At 62.4% G+C, this 23,256-nt stretch overlaps 1 protein-coding gene across 3 annotated transcripts; it reads left to right on the top strand.

Annotated features, from left to right (window-relative positions):
• The first annotated feature begins 321 nt into the window (after positions 1–321).
• TSPOAP1 (TSPO associated protein 1) lies at positions 322–23,030 on the top strand. 3 transcript variants are annotated; one of them, XM_068976617.1, is made up of 31 exons: positions 322–651; positions 1,439–1,546; positions 1,833–1,961; positions 2,551–2,730; positions 3,287–3,472; positions 4,599–4,676; positions 4,762–4,845; positions 5,097–5,186; positions 5,363–5,485; positions 5,716–5,820; positions 7,614–7,664; positions 7,986–8,006; positions 8,769–8,973; positions 9,549–9,724; positions 10,918–11,033; positions 11,289–11,398; positions 14,714–15,544; positions 15,713–15,864; positions 16,211–16,588; positions 16,681–16,920; positions 17,192–17,194; positions 17,252–17,434; positions 18,016–18,894; positions 19,550–19,649; positions 19,735–19,889; positions 20,489–20,657; positions 21,057–21,105; positions 21,777–21,909; positions 21,994–22,065; positions 22,275–22,385; positions 23,001–23,030. In XM_068976617.1, the coding sequence occupies exons 1-31, from the start codon at positions 322–324 to the stop codon at positions 23,028–23,030; spliced, it is 5,577 nt and encodes a 1,858-aa protein (XP_068832718.1). The 3 variants fall into 3 exon arrangements, with proteins under 3 accessions (XP_068832718.1, XP_068832717.1, XP_068832719.1); XM_068976616.1 differs by having other exon boundaries at positions 21,030–21,105; XM_068976618.1 differs by lacking the exon at positions 2,551–2,730 and having other exon boundaries at positions 21,030–21,105.
• The last annotated feature ends 226 nt before the right edge of the window (positions 23,031–23,256 follow it).

Below are 23,256 nucleotides of genomic sequence, written 5' to 3'. Positions count from 1 at the left end.
CACACCCTCAGCCGGAGCTGCTGTTGGTGGCCTCAGCACACTCTCCCCACCCCTGCGGGGACACCCTTGCTGCTCCACAGGCTCGTGCACACAGCCACGAGCAAACAGAGCTCGCACACCCCTGGCTCCAGCTCCTCCGGCAGCCCTGGCTCCCACAGCCTCCTTTGTGGGGCAGGAAGCACTCGGCTAACCTTGGATGGAATTTCAGTGAAGCCAAGAGCTCAGAGAGGAGAGGGTCTGGCCTGGCATGACCCTCATCAGCCCCTCCAGCTGGCTGGGTGATGTCCCCCGGCCTGGGTCCTAGGGACCCTTGGCAGAACCATGGAGCAACTGACATCTCTTCCATCGCTGGGGGACCCCGGAAACATGGAGCCGTGGGCACTGCCCGCCTGGCAGAGCTGGACTCCAGACCGGGGGGGTGATGCTGGAGGCGCATCACCAAGCATGGCTGGTACCCCCACAGATCTGCGTGTTGGAGAACTGAGGCCTGAGGAGAGTTCCGAGCCTGAGGGAGCCCGAAGCCCGGGGCCTGTGGGGGGCATGGAGCCTGGAAGAACAGGAACTGGGCTGCCCAGCCCTGCGCGGGGAGCCTTGAGCTCCGGACCCGGCTGTCAGAGGCTGGAGGACCCGGAGGCAGAGGCTTTCTCTAAGGTAAGGGAGCTGAGGTTGGCCGGGGTCTGTGAGGCTGGGGCTCTCTCCCTGCCTGCTGGCCTGAGCATGGTCAGGGACTTCACTGCCCTCTGTCTTCTCCGGGCCTATCTCTGTCTGGGGGTCCATCTCAGTGACCATCTGTCCTCCTTCTTTGGGCAGAAATCTCAGTGGTTCCGTTTTTCACCATCTGTCTGTCCTTCTGACTTGGCCTGTCTGTCTGCCTTGAACCCACCCCTTCCCCCTCCCTCTGTGAGTCTCTCTCTGACAGTCTGTCTGTGTCTGTCTCTCTTCTCTGCACCTCTCTGTCTTTGGGGGCTGGGGGATACTGGGGGAGTGTGTGGGGGTGTGTGTGATGGAATCAGAGTCTGGAGGAAGCGACTCAGTGGAGGGGGGCTCAGTGCTGGGCCAAGCCAGGGAGGATAAGTCTTGGGGTGGGTGTGAGCCGTCTCCTGTAGACGATGGAGGGACCTGGACTTTGGGGGACTCAGGACCTGGGGGAGCCTGGAGGAGTGGGGGTGGGAGTTGAGGCTGGCCTTTCCTGAAAGGGGACTCTGGGCAGAGGTGGGGAGAACTGGGGACTAGCAGAGAGGGTCCCAGGGTTGGGGGATGCTAGTTTACTAAGCAGCCCCTTCTGTACTCCACTCTGAAGGCCTGGGGCATGGGGGAGAACCTTCTTGTCTCCATATCTCCTTGGACTGTGGAGGGGGAATGCGTCCATACAGAGGGCTCTGATTTCCTTAGGTAGGGTGATTCCTGAGGGGCTGCACCCCATCCTTTCCCATGCCAGGGCAAGCTGAAAATGGGCTTCGGGGACAGGCCCAATCTGGAGCTGCTGAGGGCCGTGGGGGAGCTGCAGCAGCGCTGTGCCATCCTTAAGGAGGAGAACCAGATGCTGGTGAGGCTTGGAAAGCAAGTCCTGGGTCCTGGTGGGGAGGCAGACTCAGACACCCCAGCTCTTTGCTTCAGCATCCTTCTCATCCCATGAACATCCCTCCAAGCAGGAGCTACATGGAGCTGACATGACCCCAAGACCCAGAGAGGGTGAACCCCTACCTAGAGTTGCCAAGGAGCCCCCCTGTGAGCCCAAGAGTCTAGCCCAAGGCCCAGGCTGTTATGATTGGGTCTGGGGCGGGGTCCGGGCTTCTCCCCACATGCCCCAATTCTGGCTGACCCCTTGTCAGAGGAAGAGCAGCTTCCCAGAGACGGAGGAGAAGGTGCGGAGGCTGAAGCGGAAGAATGCCGAGCTGGCGGTCATTGCCAAGCGCCTGGAGGAGAGGGCCCGAAAGCTGCAGGAGACTAACCTGAGGGTGGTGAGGATGGGAGGCCACTGGATGGAGGCTGGGCGACCAGGGCAGAGGGGTGCCAGGGCAGTGGGGCTTGGGCATCGTGGACTCATTACCCAGGGACGCAGGAATCCAGCGGCTGAGGTGTAGGAAGGGCCAATGCCAGCGAGGCTATGGGGCTAGGGGCTTCTGGAACCACAGGAGGGAGCGAAGGGCTGGGCGGGGGGTGGGGGTGGGGGGGGTCCCGGGCAGGGAGAGCAGAATTCTGGATTGCCAGTGCTGGCGCTAGCGGCCGCCTCCTGCTGCGCTCATCTCTGGGTGCAGAGCTGGTGGGGGCAGGGACAAGACCCATCACACTGGCAGCCCTCAATTAGCAGCATCCTTTGGGCCTAAGCTAGAAGGTGGAGTTAACCCTTTCACCCCCGCTTGAGGATTGCAGGGAAGGGGTCAAGCGAGGCTGAGGGTCGGCCCAGGGTAGATCCGGACTCAGGGTGGAAGCAGGTGAAGGCCACATTTCAAAGGTGTTCATCCTAACCCCTCCTTTGGGAGGAGCTGAGAAGTGGGAGAAATGCCCCAGCCCTCAGATGACCATTGGCCTTACCCCTCCCCTGGCCAGGTGAGTGCTCCCATGCCCAGTCCAGGGGCCAGCTTGGAGTTGTGCCGGAAGGCCCTGGCGCGCCAACGAGCCCGGGACCTCAGTGAGACAGCCAGCGCCCTGTTGGCCAAGGACAAGCAGATTGCTGCCTTGCAGCGGGAGTGCAGGGAGCTGCAGGCCAGGCTCACCCTGGCGGGCAAGGTGCGAGGAGGCCCTGGTCACCCCTTCGGGCTCAGCCCTACCTAGGGCTGCCGGCCTGGCAGTGTGGGATGCAGACTGAGATGGTAATGAGATGCAAATGAAGCGAGCAGGTGGAGGCTGCTGGGAGTAGGTTCCCCTGGCAACGGCCCAGGTGGGAGCGGGGACCGGGCGCCTGAACCGAAGGGGGTGGAGCCATGAGTCCCAGACCTGGGAGTTTCTGGGCTCTAGGTTTCGGGCTGCAAGCCAGTGGGCTTGGCTGTATGAACTCACGCATAACCTCACACTGGGGTGCAGAGATGTTCGCAAGGGATTGAGCACAGTGCCGAGGACACCGCGAGTGTCCAGTAAACGAGCTCCCGGGAGTGTTTGCATACGGGCGAGCGGAAGCATGGGGCTGTGTAGGCATGCATTTGCGACCGGGCATAGATGCATGGGAAAGGTGCGCACCTGCCCGCGCCCGAGGGCCCTGCAGTCCGGCGGAGGGCGGGCTCAGCTGGGGACGGCGCAGGTCGGGTCGGGGTTAGGCTCGACTCGGCTCCCGGTCCCCCGACTCCAGGAGGGCCCTCAGTGGCTCCACGTGCGGGACTTCGACCGGCTGCTGCGCGAGTCCCAGCGGGAGGTGCTGCGGCTGCAGAGGCAGATCGCCCTGCGCAACCAGCGGGAGCCGCCCTCGCCGCCCCGGCCCCCGGGCCCCTCTGTCCCGGCCAGAGCAGGGGCGCCCGCCCCGGGGGCCCCGGGAGAGGTGAGCGCCGACGCCAGGGCAGGTGTGTAGGTGTGCGGAGAATGGGGTGGGAGCGGCTCCGGGATCGCCCCCATCCCCGTGCACCGCGCTCGGAGCCCCGACGAGGCGTGGCGGCGCGCGCATGGCCCGGGCCCGGTCCTCGGCCCAGCCTCTCAGGGCTCGTACCTGCGCCGCGCGCGTCCCCGGGGGCTCGGCGCCCCACCTCCGCAGGCCTGAGGCCGGCGGCCCGCCCTTCCGCCCCTGCCGCGTCCGCCAGTGGTACGGCCCGGCCGCAAATCCCCGGTTGCCCTGGCAGCCGCCCGGGGCCCAGCCCGCGCCGCTGCCTCCCGCCGCAGCCGCAGCGCGGGGACGCCCCCTTCAGCGCCTGCCCGGTCCGTCAGACCCGGCCCGGCTCCCCGGGGGCGGCGAGGTGTCCTCCCCGGCTCCAGGTACGGGCGACCCTCACCGGGCGTCGGGCTTAGGCGTCCCCTGGCCCAAAAGCTGGGGACCCCGCTCCGGACCTCCGTAACTTAGAGGTCTGGCTCCTCTCCATCCTCTGTCCTGGGCGGCACCTGGGTCCCCCTCCTTCCAGGAAGAGGGTAGGGAGAAGGGATTTGGCCCCTCTGCCTGGTCCAGGGAGGTAGCATCACTCATCAAGACCTGTCCTCCAGAGTTTGCACGGATGGATAACCGCGGTGTGTTCGAAGGGTGGGTTTGGGGAAGGTGGGAGGAGGGTCTGAACAGGTCTGTAGGCGCTAGGCCAAGGCTACGCATCCATAACCCCTAGGTCTGGGGACATCACCTCCCTGGGGGCCCAGGCAGCCTCCTAGTTCCCTGCCAGTCACTGAAGGACACCCAGGACAGTTATTGAGTGCAGAGCAGGGCTGCAAGCTAAAAAGGGAAAGCTTTGGCCTGGATAGAGGACCCATCTCCCAGGGCAATCATGGGTCTCTGGATCTCAAAACACTCAGGATCAACTGGAGATGGCAGGGAGGGGGCAGACAGCACCCCTTCTCTTCCCTGAGCAGGGATCTCTTTGCTGACTGTGAGGTGGGGTGGGAACCCCCCTCGGACAGGCTGGGCCGGGGGCAGGCTGCCCTGAGGCCTTGCCCTCAGGTGCCAGCCCACCGTCCCTGGCCATTTTCAGGCCACACCTCAGGAGGATGTGGAAAACCCAGCTGTGGTCCTAGGGGAGCCAGAGAAACAGCAGCGGGTGCAGCAACTGGTAAGACCCGGGTTAAGGTGCTGGAGGAGACCCTTTACAGGTGGATCTGCCATCCTGTGTGAGGAGCTCCTTTCTGATCCCACAGGAATCGGAGCTCAGCAAGAAGAGGAAGAAATGTGAGAGCCTAGAGCAGGAAGCCCGGAAAAAGCAGAGGCGATGTGAGGAGCTGGTGAGCTCTGTGGGGCCTTGGAAGGCCAGCTCCTTGGGTCCATCAGGCCCACCAGGTGGAGGACCCCCCCAGAACGCCAGTTCCTTCTCTCCTGCCCCGAAAGCATGCTTTCCTTCCTGCTTGGCAGGGCTTCCCTTTCCCGGCTGATGCAGCTCCCAGGAGGGGGCCGGCAGGGTCCCACGTGTGCCTGTGTTGGGAGAGGAGGAGGTGGGTGCTGGGAGCCTCCCTGGAGCTCCCTTCTGGTCTCGCAGGAACTGCAGCTCAGGGCAGCCCAGAACGAGAATGCCCGCCTTGTGGAGGAGAACTCTCGGCTCAGTGGGAGAGCCACGGAGAAGGAGCAGGTAGCGGCTCTGCCCAGGTCCTGCCAGGGCCCCATCCCCAGGCAAGGCGCTGCCTCTGCCAGCTCCCTAGTTGGGGAGAGCATGGAGCACCCTGTGGCCCCTGGAGGCGGGGGTGCTGGGGGGCAAGGCTCACGCTCTCAACTCCCTGCACCTCCCTTCCCCCCCACCCCGTCCAGGTGGAGTGGGAGAATGCAGAGCTGAGGGACCAGCTCCTGGGGGTGACACAGGAGAGGGACTCGGCCCTTCTCAAGAGCCAAGGTCTGCAGAGCAAGCTGGAGAGCCTGGAGCAGGTGCTGGAGGTGAGGACACCGGGTGGCACGGGGTGAAAGAGGGCTGGCGAAGCATGTGCCTTGCGTGGGATGCGGGGGTGTAGGCTGAGTCCTGGCGCCCACGGCCTTTTCCTTCTCTAGCCGCAGTTTCCTTTTTAACAGTGTCTGGAACACATGGTGTCTGAGGCGCCCTCATCTTAGATCTTCCATAGAGACAGTAGAGCAGGGCTCGGGCCTTGATGCAGGCTCTTGCGTTTCAGCACATGCGGGAGGTGGCCCAGCGGCGGCAGCAGCTGGAGGTGGAACATGAGCAGGCTCGGCTCAGCCTGCAGGAGAAGCGGGAGGAGGTCCGGAGGCTGCAGCAGGTGGGGGCGGCGTCCGGGGCGGCAGAAGGGCGGGGGGCTGCCAGACCCCAGCTGTAGCTTCTGGACCCTCATCCAACGTGGGTATTTACAGAGAACCCCTGGTGACTCAGACGGTCAAGAATCCGCCTGCAATGCAGAGACCCAGATTCCATCCCTGGGTGGCAAAGATCCCCTGGAGGAGGGCATGGCAACCCTCTCCAGTATCCTTGCCTCGGGAATCCCATGGGCAAAAGAGCCTAGGGGGCTACAGTCGGTGGAATCACAAAGAGTCCGACTCGACTGGGCAACTAACACTATCTAACTAACACACTATGTGCCAGGCACTGTGCCAGGCCCTGGAGGGACTGTGAGGGGCGAAGGCCAGGCCCCTGACCGAGCAGAACTTAGACAGGTTCATGCGTGAGCTGATCGCAGGCATTGACAAGTACAGTGGGGAAAGTTCCTGGGGTGATGCAACACAGGGTGGCGGGGATGGGGTGAGGGGCCTCTTCAGCGAGCTTGGCAAGGGAGGCCTCTCATACCTCAAGGGTCAGAAGGAGCCAGCTGATGAGCACTCTGGGAAGGGGGTATACTCATGCCGATGCCCTGTGGTGGGGAGAGGCTTGAGGGGTACAGACCAGTGTGGCTAGCATGTGGTAGGATGGACGGAACGGCAAGAGTAGGCAAGAGCCAGATCGCATCAGACCTTTAAAGTCAGGGGAGAAGTTTGGGTATTCTGCTTTCTGAGTCGTTTGAAGCCGTTCAAAGGTCCCAAGCAGGGGACTTCGGCAGCACTCCAGATGATGGACAGGGGTGTGGGCGAAGAAGCAAGGCATTCGGGTGTTGGGTAGACACAGGGGTCCAGGTGGGAGATGATGTCTGCCTGGGTGAGAGTATAATCGACGGCGGGGAACAAGTGGGCAGATCCGAAGTACATTGTAGACAGAGAATCGACAGGACTCACTGCGGGCTTCCGATTGAGTGCCCTGTGCCTTCACTCAAGTGCTGACTACATGGATGGTTGGGCCTTTCACCTGCCAGGAGTGAGGGATGACGGGCAGCAGGTTTGCGAGGTCGGGCATCCTGAGTTCTGAGTTCCGTTTTGGCCAAGTTTGGGCTGTGTGTTAACCACTCGAGTGGAGAGCCCCATAGACAGCTGGGCTTGTGAGTCTTGGGTCCTGGGGAAGTCGGTCTTGGAGACAGGTTTCGGAGTCTTCAGTGCATCTGGTCCTGTGACTAGATGGGAGTCTAGAGAGAGAGTGACCGCGGGCCCAGCACTGTGGCCTGTGGGGCCCTGACACTCAGAAGGGGCAAAAGACGAGCAGGCAGAGAGCATCAAGAGAGACAGGAGGAGAAAAAACCCCAAGGGGGAGGGTCTGGGAAGCAGGAAGCAGTCCCGGGCCCCTCTTCTCGGCCCCTTCACCTTCGGACTTGAGGTGCGGTTGAGTGGGAACCGGAGGGAGGCACCCACAGCCCCTTCCCAGCCCCCTTCCTTCTCTCTCCTCCTTCGTCCTGCCTGCCCACCTCCTTCGATCCCACCCTAGTCCTCACCCCTCTCCGCCAGCATTTGCCTCCTCCCACCTGTAGGCCCAGGGCTTCCCTGGTGGCTCAGAGGTTAAAGTGTCTGCCTGCAATGTGGGAGACCTGGGTTCGATCCCTGGGTCGGGAGGATCCCTTGGAGAAGGAAAAGGCAACCCACTCCAGTATTCTTGCCTGGAGAATCCCATGGATGAAGAAGCCTGGTAGGCTGCAGTCCATGGGGTCGCAAAGAGTGGGACACGACTGAGCAACTTCACTTTCACTTTCACTTGTAGGCCCAGGCGGAAGCCCAGAGGGAGCATGAAGGCGCTGTGCAGCTGCTGGAGGTAGGGTCCCTGGAGGTGGCCGCCGTGCTTCCAGCTAGGGGGAAGGCTGGGGCGGTTCAGAGAGTGTTGCAGGGGGTTGCCAGGGTGTGGGTGAGTGTGTGGGTGGGGGTGTGGGCTTGCAGGAAGGGCTCCTAAATGCTCTAGGGGCTGGGGCGATCCCCTCCACCTTTGGCCCTGAAATATCTTTCCAGTTAGCACTTGCTTAGTCGGTCCAGGGAGCTGACTGAGACCTGTCCACTTGGGCCCCTCTCTCCCTCTGTGGGTAATGCCCCATGGGTAAGAGTTCTAACCTCTCCTCTGGGCTTTCCTTTCCCGCCACAGTCTACCCTGGATTCCATGCAGGTACAGCCTCCTGATCCCCCACCTCCCTGGGGAGTGGGGGCGGGGGGCTCTCCCCAACACCTCTCCAGGCTGGCTGAGCTGAGTCTCCTCCCTCAGGCTCAAGCGGTTCCAGCCCTCCTGTCCAACGACAGGGGTGTGACTGGTTGCAGGCCGAGACTCCATAGATGGGCTGGGATTCTCGCTGCCCCAGCCCCAGACCTGCCACTGTGCCTGGCACATACAGGCCCTGCCCATCTCTGAAACCCAGCCCCTGAGACCAGGAGGAGGTTCCAAAGCCAGCCAGTCTGACCCATGACCTCCTTGATGGGGACTCTCCTGATCCTTGAGAAAAACTCCTGGGAGTTGGCTCACTCCTGTCCCAACGATGTATCAAGCTCTGGGGTCTTTGGGGACATCTCTGAGGGCAGGGATGTGGGTCACTGGCTGTGGGAGGGTGACAAGCCACGGAGCAGAGAGAACCCCTGAAGTGATACCGTGGTGGTGATGGGGTGGGGCAACCCCTTTTGGCCCAGAAAATGCCACCGCCTGGGGCACAAAGCTCAGCTGGAAGTGGGGTTGGAAGTGACGGTGTCCCACGGTGCCCGGTCTCGACCCTCAGCCACGCTATGTTGGGGCAGCGGGGCAGCCGGGCGGCCAGGCTGAGGGTTTGTGCCCAGCCCCGGGGCCTGGGCGGGTGTGATCTGAAGCGGGGCTGTGTGGAGATGGCACGGGCTGGCCTCAGCAGCTCCACGGCCCGGCAGCTCATCCTGTGTCTCGGCCCAGGTCCGGGTCCGGGAGCTGGAGGAGCAGTGCCGCAGCCAGACCGAGCGCTTCAGCCTGCTGGCGCGGGAGCTCCAGGCCTTCCGGCTGCACCCTGGCCCCCTGGACCTGCTCACCTCCGCCCTGGGCTGCAGTGCCCCAGGGGACCGCCCGCCACCCCCCTGCTGCTGCTCCACCCCGCAGCCCTGCCGCGGATCCGGCCACAAAGGTGAGGTAGACCCCCAGTGCGGTCAGCCTGGTGCTTCTGTCCTGAGCGGAGTTCAGGGTCAGAGAAGGCTAGCAGCTCAGCCAAAGTCACACGGCAAGTTAGAGCCCGTTCTAGCTTGACCCAGGCTCCGGGTGGAGGGTGGGGCAGAGGGAAACAGCTGAGCCCATTAGAGAATCTCAGGTAGCTGCTCCTCCCCCTCTTTTGTGGTCCTGGCTGGGAGGTGGGCACCAGGAGTCAGGCAGTGTCGGCTGGCGAAGAGCCAGCTGGGCATCGGTCAGATCGGGTGGTCCTGGCTCCACTCACTCAGGGAGTAATGCTGCTAAAGCTCTGTGGGCCGTGTCTCCTAGGCTCTGAGACAGGGGTGTCCACTACACCTCATTGAGTTGCTCTGAGGAAGCTGTGAAATAATACGTGTAAGTCACCTCCACCTCCACTCAGTAAGCTCCCCCAGGATTTCCCTTCTTGTAAGGGAACTTGGCCATGGAGGGCCTGATCGCTAGCTCCAAGAGGACGCGTGGTCACTGGTCACTCCTCGGGACACCAACCCCCAAGACCACGTGTCATCTTTCCTGTAGACCTCGACCTCCCACCAGCCTCCCCGGGGCGCTGCACCCCGAAGTCTCCCGAGCCTGCCTCTGCCACCCTTGCTGGGGTCTCCCGAAGGACGCCGGCCAAGAGGGCAGAGTCTCTGTCCAACTCCTCTCGCTCTGAGTCCATCCATAACAGCCCCAAGTCCTGCCCGACCCCCGAGGTCAGTGCTGGGGAGGGGCCTGGGCTCTAGCTCTGCCTGGGCGGGGGCAGGTGGAGGGAGGGTGTGGCCCAGGAGCTGGGGTGCTGCTGGCCTGTGTGGGGGCTCAGGCAAGGCCCTGGAGGAGAGAGGCCCGTGGATTCCTCCCGGCAGGCGGGGAGCTCCGATGGGGCCTGCCCTGCCTGCTGGTCCTGCCTGCCATCCCTACTCAGGGGCTGCCCAGCCTGCCCCTCTGGGGCCCAGCGAGGTCTTAGAGTCTTGGGCTGCAGGAAGGGAGACCCTTTGGGGCCAGGACCCACACAACGAGGTTGGTGGTGAGCGTGTCTGTGGCAGAAGCTGGTGGCACTGTGAGAAGGGGCACAGGTTCTGGGATTGAGGTCCTAGCTGTGTCTCAGGCAGGTCGCTGACCCTCTCTGGGCTTGGGTTTCGCTGTCGTCTGAGTTTTGAACTAACAAGCCTGCCCGGTGAGGTTGTGGGGAGGATGATGTGAAAACAACAAGGACGGAACCTCCCACCATGTGGGGCGCGCAGTAGATGCTTAGCATATGGCAGCTGGTATTACTGCCAAGTTCTTTGGTATCACTCACAACCGCAGCCCTCTCTCTCTCTCCCTCCCAAACCTGAGAAAGTGCAGGGGGGGTGGGATGGGGGCGTCTGGAACAGCCCTGCAGCCTCTGGTGCAGGAAGCGGTAGAGCCCAGCTGCGGCCTCTACCGTCCCCTTGTGGGCATGAGTGGAGGTGCTGGCTTTGGGTGCCCCAGCTTACCCTGGCAGTACCTCTGTCCCAGGGACTTCTCAGCCCCTTCTGCCCCTTTGCTTCCAGCTAGAGCACTTTATTGCAGTTTTTTAACCTTAAAGACACAGACTGTCATTGGGCGCCCCCTTGTCCCCCACCGCCAGAGTGGCTGCCCCCTCTCCGCTGGGCACGGTGGTCTCATTTACTGAGCTGGTGCACCAGAGGCTGGGGCTCGGGGAGGGGTCACCATTGATCCCTCTCCCTTGACCCAAGGCCTCTGGGCTCCACCAGTGCCCGAGGGCTGACGTTCTGGTTTAGAAAGTGTCAGCGGAGCTCACTGCTGCTGGCCTCGTCCAGCATCTGCTCTGTTTCTCGTCTCAGGACAGCGGGGCCTCCCCTGCCGGGTTTGCGGTCGGCCCCTGGGTCCTGGAGAGGACTGGCCCTTTTCTGTTTGCCCCCAGGTGGACACGGCCAGTGAGGTGGAGGAGCTGGAGGCGGACAGCGTCTCCCTGCTCCCGGCAGTGGCAGAGGGCGACCGGGGTAGAGCCAGGGTCCAGGTCTTCCTAGCTCGCTACAGGTGGGCCTTGACCCCTGCGCCCCGGCCCTCCGGCATTTGGGGTGCATGAGGGGAACAAGACGGAAGGGGTGTGGCGGGGGTCACGGCAGGAGAAGTCATCTTCGCCTCCTTGGGCTGGGGTGGGTGCAGTGGGCGCTCCCTGTGGTTAACGGTGGACAACAAAGTGTCCCCAAGGCCAAGCGATGGGCGGGGGGGCGGGAGGGAGCAGACAGGATGTTGGTCACTGTCCCCCTCCTCCTCTGGGCCTCCCCGCAGCTACAACCCCTTCGAGGGCCCCAACGAGAACCCAGAGGCTGAGCTGCCGCTGACCGCCGGCGAGTACGTCTACATCTATGGCAGCATGGACGAGGATGGCTTCTTTGAAGGTAGGAGGTAGCGGGGACTGTCCAATCCTTGTGTTTGCTTTCAAGCTCCTCTTCCCAAAGCCCCCCACCCATCTGCACCCTCTGAGCCCACCGTCACTCCTCAGACTCGGCAGAAAGGCATAGAGAGACCCGGTGGCCTGTGGGGAAAGGGCTCTGTGGGCAGCTGGTCTGACTCCACGTCTGCCCCGTGCAGGACAGGACAGGGCCCAGCACAGTCCAGAGGGCGGACAGAGCATCACAGGGAATTTCAGCTAAATTCGCTTTTCTGCTGGCAGACAGGGGACGGCAGCACTGAGCACTAGTGACCTCGAGGTCGGGCACGTGGTGTATAGATCTGATGCTGAACCCAGTGAGTGTGGGGAGAAGGGGTCGGGGTCCAGGGCCCGGGAGAGGGTGTCAGCAAGTGGTCGGCAGTTGCCAGGGCCCAGGCAGGGCTGCGCTCCAGGGCGGTTCTACAGTGCCCAGGGCAGTTCTGTGGTGCCCGTGGGGTGATCAGGTCACCGAGGCAGACACGGTATTACTGAGTGGGCAATCGGGAAGGGCATGGCAGACTCTTCGGGGTGCCCTGGCTGGGCGCCAGGCTGTGACCTTTCACAGCATGGAGGACAGTGTGGTGTGGAGACCAGGATGAGGGGTGGACAGGGCAGGCAAGAGTTGCAGTGGTGTGTGGGGATTCAGCAAAGTGCTCTGGTCTGGGTCTGTATCACCGGAAGCTTTGGGTTTGTGGGGCCCGCTCAGTCTCTCCTCCTGGGGCCCCAAGCCTGTTATCTGAGCAAGTACTGGGAATGATGGAAAACAACTAAACTCTCTCTAGGGATGGACGATGGAGAGAAGGATTAAATAGCTCCCAGGAAAATGGCTTTTTTAATGAGAAAAAAAAAAAATCTAAACACCAACTCCGTCCAATCCCATGGACAGAGGGGCATGGCAGAAAATAGTCCATGGGGTCATAAGAGTCGAACACGACTTAGCCACTAAACTACCACCATCACCACCAGCAAGAACATAAATATTAACTAACCACAAGTTACTAGAATTTGAACTATGCAATCTAGGATAGCTGGAAAGGCATGCAGGCAAGTGGGGGGTCAGACACCCTATTCCTCATCTTACTTTGGTGGCTTCATCTGTATCTGATCCCAAAGCTGCGCTGCTCTCAGCGACAGGGGCTTCCAGACCATGAGCCTGACTGTGGCCCCGGCTCCTGCACCAGCCTTGCAGGGCTGCGGACCTGCTTAGTGTGATGGTTCCTCCTGTTAGCATCACATCCCACAGTGTTAGTGCCTGGATGAATTTCTTAATGCTGCTGTAAAAAGTTTGGTGGTGGCTTAAAGCAACAGAAGTGCGTCCTTTCACAGTGCTGGAGGCCAGAAGCCTGAAAGCAAGGTGTTGGCAGGGCCACCATGCCGCTGGAGGCCCTAGAGGAGATTCTGCTCCTTGTCCCGTGCGGTTTCTGGGGAGTCCAGTTGTTCCCTGCTTGTGGCCGCGTCACTCTGGTCCCTGCATCTCAGCGCCTCTCCCTGTGTGTCCTCTTATAAGGACACTTGTCATTGGGTTTAGGGCCCACCTAGATAATCCAGGGCGGTCTTTTATCTCAAGCTCCTTAAAATTGCGTCTGTGAAGACACTTTTGCTGTATTTACAGGGTTCAGGGTTTAGGATGTGGACATATTTTGGGAAGGCCACCTTTCAACCCACTACTTACACTCTGTTACCTAACTTACTGAAAGTCTCTTGTTTCTCTTCCTTTTCTTACTCCCCACCCCCCGCCCCAGCTCCTAGCCTAAGTAGAAACAGATGATGCTGGGGAAGCTTCCATGTCCTCCTGCCGCTCAGGACCGCGTACACTCACCCCTGGCCCTAAACCTGGCCCTTGTTCCCCTTTCTTCCCAAGAAGGCCCAACAGCCGCCAGCTCCTCTGTGCCCTGGGACTTTTTCTTTTTCCCAAATTAGCTGTGATATGATAGGCCGTTTGTCCAGGTTCTTTGATCTTTGACATCCCACAAACAAACAGTAAGAAATGTTTTATAATGTTCTGTTACCAAGTGTTCAGGGGAGCTGGTCCATTTCCTGCAAGCGCTGTCAGAACTGACTGACAGGCACCTCCCTGGTGGTCCAGTGGTTAAGAATCTGCCTTGCAGTGCAGCGGAGCAGGTTTGATCCCTGGTTGGGGAACTAAAGATCCCCCATGCTTGGGATCAACTAAGACTGCACACTCTAGCCAGGGAGTCTGTGTGACATGAATACCCTGCCTGCCGTAACTAAGACCAACGCAGACAGATAAATGTTAAAAGAAGAACTGACTGCCGGTCATGCTCCTAGACACAGGCCTGCTGTGGATCTCAGTGCCTTCTAGAACCCACAGGGGGCTCTTTTCTCTGGCATGTATGTCTTTTGTCTCTAAAGATTCCTGCCTTTCTTCTAGCCAGATGGGACCTCCCTCTCCCTTTGAGGATGTCTGCTTTCCACACAGGAAGGTTGAGGGGTGCCCTTGACTTCACTCCTCAGACCCATGTAATATGACAGTTTCCAAATAGACAGAAAAGTTAAATCATAATATGAACACCTAGGTACTCACCACCTGGATTCAACAATTATTAATATTTTGTCATAATTGCCTTTTTCCCATGTGGGTTAAAAATAGGATTGAAAAGCAAGTTGTTGACAGATGATATTTTATTTATTTTTAAATGACTGGATTAATTTGGGCTGCACTGGGTCTCCGTTGCAGCGCATGGGCTTTCTCTAGTTGAGGCGAGAGGGTAGCGCTCGTCTTGTTGCAGAGCGTGGGCTCTAGGCATTTGGGCTTCAGCAGCTGTGGCGCACGGGGTTGGTTGTTACGAGGCATGTGGAATCTTTCTGGCCCAGGGATCGGACCCGTGTTCCCTGCATTGGCAGGCAGATTCTTAACCACTGTACCACCAGGGAAGTCTGACACACGATGCCTTACCTAGGCATACTTCCGTGCAGCTCTGTAAACCTGGACATCCTTCATCTTGCAGCATCACCTGGGAGCTTGTTCAAAGTGCAGAATCTCAGCCCTGCTCAGACCCAGCTGAGTTACAGCCTGTATTTTAACACACCTCCAGGTGATTCATCTGCACATTAAAATTTAAAAGATGCCTGTCCTATAGAACTACAGTACTGTTATCACACCAGTGAAAATTAACAATAATTTCCCAGTCCACATCTTGACTGCTCTTTTAAAAGTGCCAACAGGTGAATCACATGCTTCGGCTCACTCACCAAGCCTTGCTACAATGCATTGATTGGGCTGTGTTTTTCTCCGCCTCCTCTCTTGTCTTCCCCTCCCCAGGGGAGCTCATGGATGGCCGGCGGGGCCTGGTCCCTTCCAATTTTGTTGAGCGTGTGTCCGACGACGACCTGCTGGCCTCCCTGCCTCCGGAGCTGGCTGACTTGTCCCACAGCTCAGGCCCCGAGCTCAGTTTTCTGAGTGGCGGCGGAGGCGGCAGCAGTAGTGGGGGCCAGAGCAGCGGGGGACGTAGCCAGCCCCGACCAGAGGACGAGGTGGCCGGGGAGGCACCCAGCCCGAGCCCCCCACCTGAGGGCCTGGGGGAGCCCCCTGCCGTGCCTTACCCCCGCCGCCTGGCCGTCCTGAAGCAGCTGGCCCACAGCGTGGTGCTGGCCTGGGAGCCGCCTCCTGAGCGTGTGGAGCTAAGTGGCTACCACGTCTGTGTGAATGGGGAGCTGCGGCAGGCCCTGGGGTCCGGGGCGCCCCCCACAGCTGTGCTGGAGAACTTGGACCTGCAGGCGGGGCCCCTGTGGGTCTCTGTGCAGGCCTTGACCAGCCGGGGTGGCTCCGACCCGCTGCGCTGCTGCTTGCTGCTGGGGGCCCAGGCTGGCGTGGCTCCTAGCCAGCTGCGCGTCCATCGGCTGACCGCCACGTCTGCCGAGATCGCCTGGGTGCCCAGCAACAGCAGCTTGGCCCATGCTGTCTACCTCAACGGGGAAGAATGCCCTCCTGCCCGCCCCAGCACCTACTGGGCCACCTTCTGCCACCTGCGGCCTGGTACCCTCTATCAGGCCCGAGTGGAGGCTCAGCTTCCCCCTCGAGGGTCCTGGGAACCAGGCAGGGAGAGGCCAGAGCCGCGGGCTGCCACCCTGCAGTTCACCACACTGCCAGCAGGTAGGCGGGCGCGGGCGCCTGGTATGTGTAAGCCCCGGGGAGGTCAGGCCCGGGAGGGTGGCCCCAGGGGGACACTGGCTGCTACTTGCATCTTTAGGGAAGTGGCAGAGTGGGCTGTCCTCTCTGGCGGGAGTGCTCCAATCCTGGGTCTTGTGCCCCCTCCCCTAGGCCCACCTGACGCACCCCTGGATGTGCAGGTCGAGCTGGGGCCTTCCCCTGGGATCCTGATCATCAGCTGGCTCCCAGTGACGATAGATGCAGCCGGCACCTCCAACGGCGTCCGGGTCACAGGCTACGCTGTTTATGCTGATGGGCAGAAGGTACGGCCCGGGGGTACCCACCTGTATCCTGGGAGCGGGGCATGGGTCTCTGCCCTCTCCCGTACCCTGGGAGCAGGGCGTGGGTCTCTGCCCTCTCCGTGCTGAGAGGCCTCGTCTCCCCGGCCTGGCATGGAGCTGCCTGCCCCAGGCATCTGGGCACTGGGTAGCAGACTGGTTAAGAGCGCGGGCTTTGGTCGCCCACGGACTAGGACTCTAGCTCTGAGGCACCGCGGCCAGGAGGCTCAGAAGAGACCAGGCACCCATGGGTGCGGTTCCCAGCACAGAACCAGCAGCCAGTGGGGGCATCACTGCAGCCCCCCTTTCCCGTGCTGTGCCCCCCCTGCAGATCATGGAGGTGGCCTCGCCCACAGCAGGCAGCGTGCTGGTGGAGCTGGCGCAGCTGCAGCTGCTGCAGGCGTGCCGTGCAGTGGCCGTGCGCACCATGTCGCCCCACGGCGAGTCGGCGGACTCCCTCCCAGCTCCTATTGCCCCCGCCCTGGCTGAGGCCTCCTGGCCGGCCAGGGTCCCCTGCGCCTGCCCACAACCGGGCCCGGAGGCCAGACCGCCCCTTGCTCCAGCCTCCCCGGGGCTGGGGGATCCCAGCTCTCCTCTCCGGTGCCCCGACCCCCGTGGAGCTCAAGAGGCCCCAGGCGCCCCCACAGCCAGCCCTCCTAGAGAGACGGCAGGAGGATCCTCAGAGGAGCCCCCAGCGCCTGTCTCGCAGGTACCTGGGTGGGGAGGAGGGTGGCTGGCAGAGGCTGGGAGGAGGGTCTGGGCTCGGGGTGGGGGCCCCTTCCTCAGTGCCTGCCGTTCCAGGAGCAGGCTGGGGCGGCTGTGCTGGGTGCCCCTGGGGACAGGAAGGCCACTGAGCCCGCCTTGGGAGACTGTGTTCCTGGCCCTGCCGCCTCCTCCATGGCCAAGGAGGACACTGAGCAGACCACAGGAGAGGCCCGCCTGGCACCCGGCACCACCCAAGGAACGTTGGCCCAGAGGCTGCCCTGTGTCCAGGTCTGCTGTGGAGGAGATGCAGGGTCCGGGCTGAGGCCCAGGGCTGAGGTACGGGGCTGTGGCACCCTGGGCCACCACGAGGAGTCGAGGGCCTCCTCCCCGCCTCTGCCAGCCCAGAGCTGGTTGCCCGCTCTGCCTGCTCTCTGCCCCGCTCTCGCTCTGCTCTGCGCTGTGTGTCTGGCTGTTTGTGTTTGCCGCTTTGTCTTCCAGGTTTCTTTTCCCGCCCCGCGCGGTGCCTGTGCTCCAATTTGGGAGCATGCCCCTCTCTCCTTCTGCAGGGGGACCCCCCATTCATCCTGGCTGGGGCTGACCCTGTCAGAAGGTCCCCACATGCCCTTGCTCACCTCCCCGCTGTCCTCCCACGTCTGGCCTCTTGCAGGAGGATGCGGCCGAGCTGGGGGTCCATCTGGGGACCTCCCTTGTGGACCAGGGCCGCAACTCGGATCTGTCAGACATTCAAGAAGAGGAGGAGGAGGAGGAGGAGGAAGAAGAGCTGGGTGTCAGGACCTGCTCCTTCCCAAAGCAGGTGGCTGGCCACAGCATCGGGGGGCAGGGTATCGGGGTGAGGAGGGGCTGGGGGGCCCCTCAGGTTCCCGCGGCCTCTGCCCCCAGAGTCAGCGGCTGCTCCCCTGTGCCAGCAGCATTCTCGGTGTGCGGCCTGGGCCCTCTGCTGTGTGGCAGCTAGGAAGTAGCTCAGGCCCGGCCTCGACCCTCCTGAAAAGGAAGGGGGGGACCAAGGCGCCCGGTTCTGTAACTTCTCCCACTCAAGCCTGCTTGATGCAGCGCCCTCTGAGAGCCTCGCGGGAGCTGAGAGCTTCCAAGGAGGGGCTGGGAGGCCCCACACCATCTAGGCCTGGCCTGTTCCCGACACTCAGCCCCTCTGCGCACCCCATTCTTGGGCGGGCTCCTTAGTGCTCCCTGTGGCCCTGCCCTGGACACGCTGTGTGGCTCTGGGCCAGACTCTCTCTCTGGTCTTCCTTCTTGGAGGGAGGCGACCGGGGTTGCGTGGTGCGGGGTGGGGAGCTTTGGGTTTCCTGAAACCCCTGCCCTCCTTTGAGGGCAAAGGTCACAGCTCTGTCCTTTCCCCACGGACCTCTCTTCCCTGCGCCCGCCCCACCCCCTGATCCCCAGTCCCAGCCCCAGCCCCAGCCTGACCCCTTCTGTGAGACCGACAGCGACGAGGAGATATTGGAACAGATCCTGGAGCTGCCTCTCCAGCACTTTCGCAGCAAGAAGCTGTTTAGCATCCCCGAGGAGGAGGAGGAGGAGGAGGAGGAGCAGGAGGAGGCCGGAGAGGCCGCGCAGGAGGAGAAGGGGCCAGGGGCAGGCTCTGCGTCCAGAGATCCCGGCCTGCCTGCACCCCTGCCTCCGGGGCTGGGCTGCGACGGCGCGCGGCCCCGCGGCCCCGGCCTCTGCGCTTCGTCCCCCCAGCCCTGCAGGGCTGGGGACCGCCTGGAGGACCCGCTGGGACTGGTCACTGGCGGCAGCTGGAGAAAAGGAAGTGGCTCCCCCGAAAAGCCCCCTGGCCGCAGGCGGTCCCCGGATCCCCGGGAACACTGCAGTCGGCTTCTCAGCAACGGCAGCGGCGGGTCCCAGGCCCCCGGCCGAGCACCGGGCCCTGCGCGCGAGAGGGGCGGCCCCGCTGCGGCCGAGGGCGCCAGGGCTCCGCCGGACGCCGGCGGGAGGGCGCGGCCCGCCCCCTCGAGGAAGTGTCCCCGGGGCCGGGCCCCGGAACCGGAACCGGGCCTGGCTAGCTGCCTCTCCCCCAAGTGCTTGGAAATCAGCATCGAATATGACTCTGAGGATGAGCAAGAGACAGGCGGCGGGGACATGAGCATCACCAGCTCCGGCTGCCTCGGAGATGGGGAGGCCTGGGGTGCAGCCCCCGTGGGAAGGCCCAGGGCACCTCCGAAGGCCGGTTCAGGCCCCCACTCCTACCCGTACTCCCCAGCCTGGGAGAAGGGGGAGCCGGAGCGGAGAGGCCGCAGTGCGACCGGCAGAGCCAAGGAGCCGCCCCCCCGGGTCCGTGCCCTCTCCCTGCCCGGGCAGCCCCCTGCCTACCGCCGCCCGGTGGCCCTGCTTGCTGCCCACCGGCCGCTCCCATTCCACGCTGCCGCCTCCATCAGCAGAGGTGGGGTGGGGCCTCGGGGCTCCCTCAGCTGCCTCCTCCCACCCACATTCCACTGCTTTGCTGCTTCTGCCGATGATCGGAACTGGGACGCACGGATGCTCTGTGGCCATAAGTCGCCCATTGCTGCCAGCAGGCCCCCTGCCTTTGGGGCAGGTGACCCTTTCCTCTGCTTAGCTAGTGACAGCTTCAGGACCCAGCCTGCGATGTCCAGCATCGCCCAACCCTGACACCGAGAAGAGGCCCTCCTCTCACACGCGCCTCGGCCAGCTCTCAGATCTAAACCTTAGTCCCTCTACTGCACTCATCTGCTAAGGTGGCCGGAGCCGGGGCCTCCCCTCCTGCCCTTCCTCCCCCCGTGGGGGTGTCCGATGGCTCCAGTGAGCTTGGGCCATGGCTCCAGGAGAGGAATGTGTGTCCCTGCTCTGCTGTGCCGCTTCCGCCGACCGGGCAGAGCTGGGGGGAGCGCTCCCGGGGTCCTGCCCCTAATGAGGCGCCCATCAGTGGGGTGGTGCCTCACTCCTGATGTCTGTTGCCCTCTCTTTGCAGGCAGCAGAGTCTGGGGAGCCCAGAGGGCTGGACAGCCCGGGGCAGAGCGGCTCCAAGCGGAGAAGGGGCTGGGCCCCTAGGCCAGGCTCCACAGAGCTGGGTGAGCCTCTGCGGGGGCTGGGCCAGGCCAAGGGGGGCCTCTCCCGCCTCCTTGGCCAGAATTGATCGCCGTTTCTCCCGTGCAGCTCCCCCGAGGACCCCTCCAGAAGCATCCCTGGCCCTCCGGGACCTCCCTGTCAGGGTCTTTGTGGCTCTGTTTGACTACGACCCCGTGTCAATGTCACCCAACCCTGATGCTGGGGAAGAGGAGCTCCCGTTCCGGGAGGGCCAGATCCTGAAGGTGACTGACTCGCTGTCTGTTCCTGCTTCCTCCGTCCTTTCCTGCCTTGTCCCGGAGGGATCGTAGCCACACCCGGGTGGGAACGCAGCTTCTAGAGCCAGGTGATGTGGAGTGGGGTTGCGACAGTGCCACTTTGAGCTGTGAAACCCAGAGTAGATTCTTTCCTTCGGGCCTCATGGGTAAAGTGAGGATCATGTGAGTGTCTGCCTCACACGCTTGTTTGAGGATTAGAGGATTCAGTACCCACAGAGTGCTGAAACTGCCTGGCACGTGGCACAGCGTGATACTGCTACTGTTAGCATGACGACCTCTTCTGAGCCTGCAAGGATTTCCTGAAGGCTTTGGGCTAAAACTCTGAGGTCAGGGAGATCCAGTCTGGGGTGGACTGGGGGAATGGACGTGCAGATAGTGAGTGATGATCATATGGATAGAGCTGTTTTCTGTCATCCCTCTGATCCTTCTTGGCTATTTGCCCCTATTTCCAGTCCCATGAAAGGTAGAGCATTTTTCTGCAGTCCTGAATAGGGAGTGCTTGGGATCGGGGTGCAGGGAGCACACGGACCTGGCCTGCTGACACAGCTGGTCTCTTCTGCTTCCAGGTGTTTGGAGACAAGGACGCAGATGGCTTCTACCGGGGTGAGGGTGGGGGCCGGTGGGGCTACATTCCCTGCAACATGGTGGCTGAGGTGGCCGTGGACAGCCCTGCGGGGACACAGCAGCTGCTCCAGCAGGGCCATCTGTCCCCAGAGGCTCTCGCCGAGGGCTCAGGTATGACCTGCTCCTGCCCCTCGCCCACTGCCCCCCACCCCAGTGCCGACTCAACACCCCCCAGCCCCAAGTAATTTGGACGTCGGAAGTGGCCAGGATATCTGGTTGATCCAGAGACTGGCAGAGTCGCTGGGGCCCTCAGAGACTTGGGCCCACATGGCTGCAGTAGTGAGCTTGCCGTGTGGAATGGGGGCCGCTGCAGGGGGACTGGCCGTGTATTTTGGATCCTGGAGGTCGGGATGGGAAGGGAAGAGTGGCCTTAGAGGCTTGAGCACAGGAACCCCAGCACAGCCCTGAGAGGAGACCAGAGTCACTGTCCGTCTCGCTCGCTCACCTCGGTTTCCCTCTGATGTCTGCTTGCCTGTCGAGCAGGGAACGGCCTGTTTGTCTACTCCACAACCCGTACTGCCGGGCCTCCTCCCAAGCCCCGCCGCTCCAAGAAAGGTGAGTGTGATCTTTTTCTTCTCCAGGGCCCCTGAGGATGAGGAGGGAGGGGCCGGGGGCACTGCCTGGCTCTCGGGAAACACATACAAGGTCTGTCTTGAACAGGTGGAGGGAACCGGCTCCACCTTCACCCACAGCCATGCGTCCCATGGGGAACTTCATTCTAATGGGGATGGGAAGTGGTTTGCCGGAACCTCTGTTCTAGAAAGCGTCCTTGTCTCTTCTGTCTCTTGCATTGGCAAGCGGGGTCTTAACCCCTAGTGCCGCCCCGAAAGCCCCGTTCCAGAAAGCACCTGGCTATACATTCTGTGCAACCTGGAGCAAGTCCCTGACCCTGTCTGGCCCTTAGTTCACTGTGAAGACTGCAGGGCGGGTCTGTTTTCGGGCTGATGGTCCTTCTCCTGCATCTCTCCCTGTGTGAGGCTGAGCATCCTGCTTGCCCCGCACCAGCCCCCCGCCTTCCCCTGCCCCCAGAGGGGAGGGACGGAGAGGCAGGGCTCACAGGCCCCTTCTCTTGGCAGCTGAGTGGGAAGGGCCCGCCCAGTCCCGTGCAGGTGAGGGGCTTCCTTGCGCCTCCAGCCTCCCCTGGAGCCACAGCTAGTGTGGAGGCGGTGACTCCAGTCGGCAGGTCTCCAGCGCCGAGGACAGGAGAGGGGTGGGAGTGCCTAGAAAGAGCCCCGAGTCGTCTTCTCCTCCTCCGCCAGGGCCCACCCAACTGGCCTCCTCTGCTAGCCTGAAAGCTCCCCATTCCATGGTGGCCGCGTTTGACTACAACCCCCGGGAGAGCTCTCCCAACATGGATGTGGAGGTGAGCCCCTTCAGAGCCCAGCCAAGGCCGGGTGGTTGACCGGGCCTGCCCTGGCCTGACTCCCACCTCATGGTCTCTCCATAGGCAGAGCTGCCCTTCCGGGCAGGGGACGTCATCACTGTTTTCGGGGCCATGGACGATGACGGTTTCTACTATGTGAGGACGTGGGGGTGGGGGTGTGCTCAAGGGGGCTCTCCTGGAGCCATGGTTGGGGGGAGCCAGGTTCCTGATGGAAACCCAGAGGGACAGGCTAGTTGCCTCCCACGATGGGGACATTGACCCCCAGCTGTCCCCCAGAGCTTCAGGGTTCAGGGGGTGCTGTTGAGGCCCCTTCTGGTCTTGTCTCACCTGCATCTCCTCCCCAGGGGGAGCTGAATGGACAGCGGGGCTTGGTTCCATCCAACTTCCTGGAGGGCCCTGGGCCTGAGGCAAGCGGCTCAGACAGGGAGCCTGGGGCATCCCCATCCGAGGGCCAGGTCAGTGAAGACCTGGGCTCCAGGCTCAGCAGTTGGGTCTCTATGCTGCGTCGTGGGAGGGGTGCAGCTGCGTGCAGCGGTCCAGGTGCCCACGGTGCCCAGGAGGGGGTTGTGCCCATGGCCAGAGGGAACCCAGCCAGGGTGGCTCCCCCCGCCTCCCCCCCTGCCCAGCATGTGCCCCTCTGCATGGTGGGGCGAGGCCGAGACCTTGATGCCCATCTCTTCTGACCCGGCTGTCCACAGCCCCAGCCAGTGCAGGGAAGGGCCCCCTGGAAAAGGACCCGCGAGCCTCCCACACCTCTTGCCATCACAGCCCCCTTCACAGGGACCCTCCCTGATCCCCTGCTGCAGCTCCCCTGCTCCCAGGCGCTTTTTAAAGCCAGACGCCCAGCAAGGTCCCAGTTCCTGGGTGGGTGGAGTATACTTACAGGCTCCCAGGGCACGAAGAGGGTGAGGGGGCCGGGCCCCGACCGGAAAGCCCTGGGCCTCCATCTGCGCTAGTTCCAGAGTCAGGGGCTGTGCCAGCAGGACCTAGTGGCCCGGTGGCCGGAGACTGGTTGGAGAGCTCGTGGTCTGCCAGTAACCCATCTCCTCTCTTTGTTCCCTGTTCTTCAGAGAACGAGGAGGAGAAGAGTCCAGTGCTAGATGGAGATAGATATATGTAGAGAGAGCGACATGTAAGTGGGGACTGACCCCCTGGGTCCACGTCACCCTGTTCCTCATCTCACACGATCAGATAGTGCTCCTTGTCTCAGACACAGGAGCCCCACGGGCTTGTCCACCTTCTTCCAGGAACAGGGGAGGGAGCCCTTGCCGTGAGCCCACTTTGGAACTCAGATCGCCCCTCCCCTTTCCTTATTCAGGGCAGTGC

The sequence above is a fragment of the Capricornis sumatraensis genome, chromosome 8 (assembly GCF_032405125.1).
Source record: "Capricornis sumatraensis isolate serow.1 chromosome 8, serow.2, whole genome shotgun sequence".
In the NCBI taxonomy this organism is placed as follows: Eukaryota; Metazoa; Chordata; class Mammalia; order Artiodactyla; family Bovidae; genus Capricornis; species Capricornis sumatraensis.
This window is presented reverse-complemented; position numbering and strand designations above follow the sequence as displayed.